This window comes from Pterocles gutturalis, unplaced genomic scaffold (assembly GCF_000699245.1).
Source record: "Pterocles gutturalis isolate BGI_N339 unplaced genomic scaffold, ASM69924v1 scaffold27822, whole genome shotgun sequence".
NCBI lineage: Eukaryota > Metazoa > Chordata > Aves > Pterocliformes > Pteroclidae > Pterocles > Pterocles gutturalis.
In genome coordinates this window covers 1-2,714 of record NW_010111203.1, presented here as the reverse complement: position 1 = coordinate 2,714, position 2,714 = coordinate 1, and the positions used below count along the sequence as shown (strand labels likewise).

Sequence of the window (2,714 nt, the reverse complement as noted above, 5' to 3'; positions counted from 1 at the left end):
CCCTACAACAGATTCTTTACTTTAATACTAACAACAGAGCTTTCCCAGGCATTCCCATTTCCACTAGAAGCTATAGAGGCTGAAAACATTTGCAATTTGGGAAGTTGGGTTTTCTTAGGAAAAAAAAAAAATTTCCCCCAAATTAATCTAAATCCATTCATAAATTCCTGGAAAATCCATTTTACTCAGTATATGCCACCCACCGAGCTCCCGCTCTGCCTGGATGTGCCGGGCGTAGATCAGCCTCGCGTGGTCCAGGGCACGGCTGAACATGCTGATGAGGACAGAGAGTTTGTCGGCAACGTCTGCAGCAATTACCGGTCGCTCCAAAAGGCTCCCGAACAAGTTCAGCAACTTTGCAGGGGAAGGCATAGTAGGGGGGGAAAAATTCACAATCCCAACTTCTGCAGAGAGACCTGCTGAGATCTTCCTCACTAGCCCAGGTGTCTGCACCGATGGGCACTCTGGAAAAGTTAAATCCCATTTCTTTACCCTGCTTTTCCAAGTAGTCCCTCCCTTTGTTACAGAGATGCTCAGACTTTCTCTGTGGGTGAACCATATTCCAACTGCCACTCTTCAAATGCTTTAAAATTTGCTATTTTTTAAAAAACGTTAGAGAGATACTATCACTTTCTACAGTCTTTTCTAAAAACACTGATATTGAAATTTTTCAGAAAATACCATTTACTTTTTCTGCAAGACAGATTAATTGCTAAACAAAACAGCCTTGTTTCAAGAAAACCTCAGTTTCCAAAACTGGAATACATTCATGTACAATATTACCAAATTGATACTAACAATATTCACCTGGTTTTTAACAGCAGTTCTCACCAGGAAATCCTCGAAAAAGCATAATTTCCTCCAACTCCCAGGCAGAGACACAAGTAAAACTCCTGTCATCCAAAAGCCTGATTTGAATAATTTCCCTGACAACTCTAAAACTGAACAAAAAGTCTGTTCTGTTTGTGTCTTAAGGGGAAGAGCAGAAATGCTCCCAGAGCTTTCAGCAAACACACTGCTGCCAGCTCCAGGGCTTGATGGCTTGCGAGGGACCCACAAGCCGGAGCATCGCTGACCAAGACCAGCCAAAAGCTACACATCTCATCGTCCCACTGTCCATTCCCACCAGCAAGCACCAGCCCCACGTGCCTGCAGCCACAGCACTGCCTGGCCTCCTCAGCATAATTCTCACCAAGACAAACCGTAGGCACCCCAATTTCCCTTCTAACAAAAGAGAAGGGATGCGACAGACAAACCTTGAAGGCGTGCTCCAAGTCTGAGGCATCATCGAAAGCCTGGATGAAAATGGTACTCAGCCGATGGTCGATGTCTTCTACTTTCTGCTGGAAATCAAAGGCGTCTCGCTCAAAATCCTGAGGGAAGGCAACACAGCAAGCTGTGAGGCCAGGAGATGGCACTGAGAAGGCACTTGATCCTGGATCTCTTGATCCAGAGATCTTTCCTCTTCTTATTCACCATGAATTAAACCACTCCTCTAGCCAATCTTCAGCCGTTGCAGCATGGCAAAGCCCCACAGAGCCTGAGGACATCTCTGCACTGTCCCATGCCTCAGATCGTGGCCCTCTGGGATGGATCCTTTGGTCCCGAGAGCTTTCCACAGCCCAACGAGTGCTAACTTCAGCCTAGAGGCAAGATGGACTATTTCTGCACCCTCTGCCCCCAGCATGGCCTGAAGACTACACCAGCATCCAGAAAACCCACAGATCCACCTGCTGAGTTCCAAATCCAATCTATTTTCAAGCCCAAACAAGCCTGTGGTTCTGATTGTGTGTTGGGTCTAAGTGGGGCACCAATAAAGGCAGTGTCAAACCCCTGGCACCCAGAGAGGTTGTGGGGCCTCCACCCTCGGACACATTCAGCCTTGGAGATATTTAACCCAACTGGGCACAGTCTCGCCCTGGCTGAGCCTGCTTTGAGCAGGGGACGTGGACTAGGTGATCTCCAGAGGTCCTTTCCAACCTCAACACCTCTGTGTTTCTGTCATTTCCATCGTCTTCTGGCACTGCTCTTCTTGCTCCGATATAACAAATCCTTTGAAGTTCAAGCATAAAATCTACGTTTGTTTTCCTACAGGTAAAATAGCCCAAATCAAAGACTGAACTTGACCAACTGGGAGACTTCAGTCCTTCTGCCCTCGCTTGGACAAAGCCACTGAAAACTAGGCCACGCGCCTCTTTTCTGAAAGGACAGAACGTAAGCCAACAGCTTTTGCTATTATCAGTGCCGAGCCCCAGCAGAACCCAATGCCATGTGTTAGCTAAAAAAAAGGCTCTAGAAAGTAACAGAGGGTGCAAAACTCAAGCACTGAAAGAACAAGCATGACTCAGGGTCACACAAAAGGCCATGGGGTCACTGACACCACAGCAGCTCCTGCAGAGCCACTGTCACGGCTCTTTCTGTGCCCTGTGTGTGACGTGGAGCAAGCGGCTTTCCAGCAAGATCCTCCCAGGCAGCACTGGGGACATGCCACCCATCGCAGAGGCGTACTGGGAACTACAGGGAACAAAGCACAAGGCACCCATCACCACACCAGACAGGTCCCAGCAACCGAAGGAAAGTCACCCCAGCCCCCTGTCCCACCCCACACCCAGCACAGCCCCTCCTGAAGGGAGCAAGGCAAGAGCCCACTGGAGGGAGGGCTCTGCCCTGGGATCACATCCACTCAGATGTGATTCTCCCCCTCTGCTCTGCTC

General features: G+C 48.8%; 1 protein-coding gene across 1 annotated transcript in view; it reads right to left on the bottom strand.

The window, feature by feature from the left end:
• LOC104461927 (dynein heavy chain 9, axonemal-like) overlaps window positions 1-1,373 on the bottom strand; it is a gene marked incomplete at both ends in the record, with an annotated part of 83,309 nt that extends 81,936 nt beyond the window's left edge. Inside the window, 2 exons of the mRNA XM_010073674.1 lie at window positions 204-354; window positions 1,257-1,373. Of these exons, the coding sequence (XP_010071976.1) occupies window positions 204-354; window positions 1,257-1,373 (268 nt within the window). The remainder of the gene's footprint in view (window positions 1-203; window positions 355-1,256) is intronic.
• Between the last annotated feature and the right edge of the window lie 1,341 nt (window positions 1,374-2,714).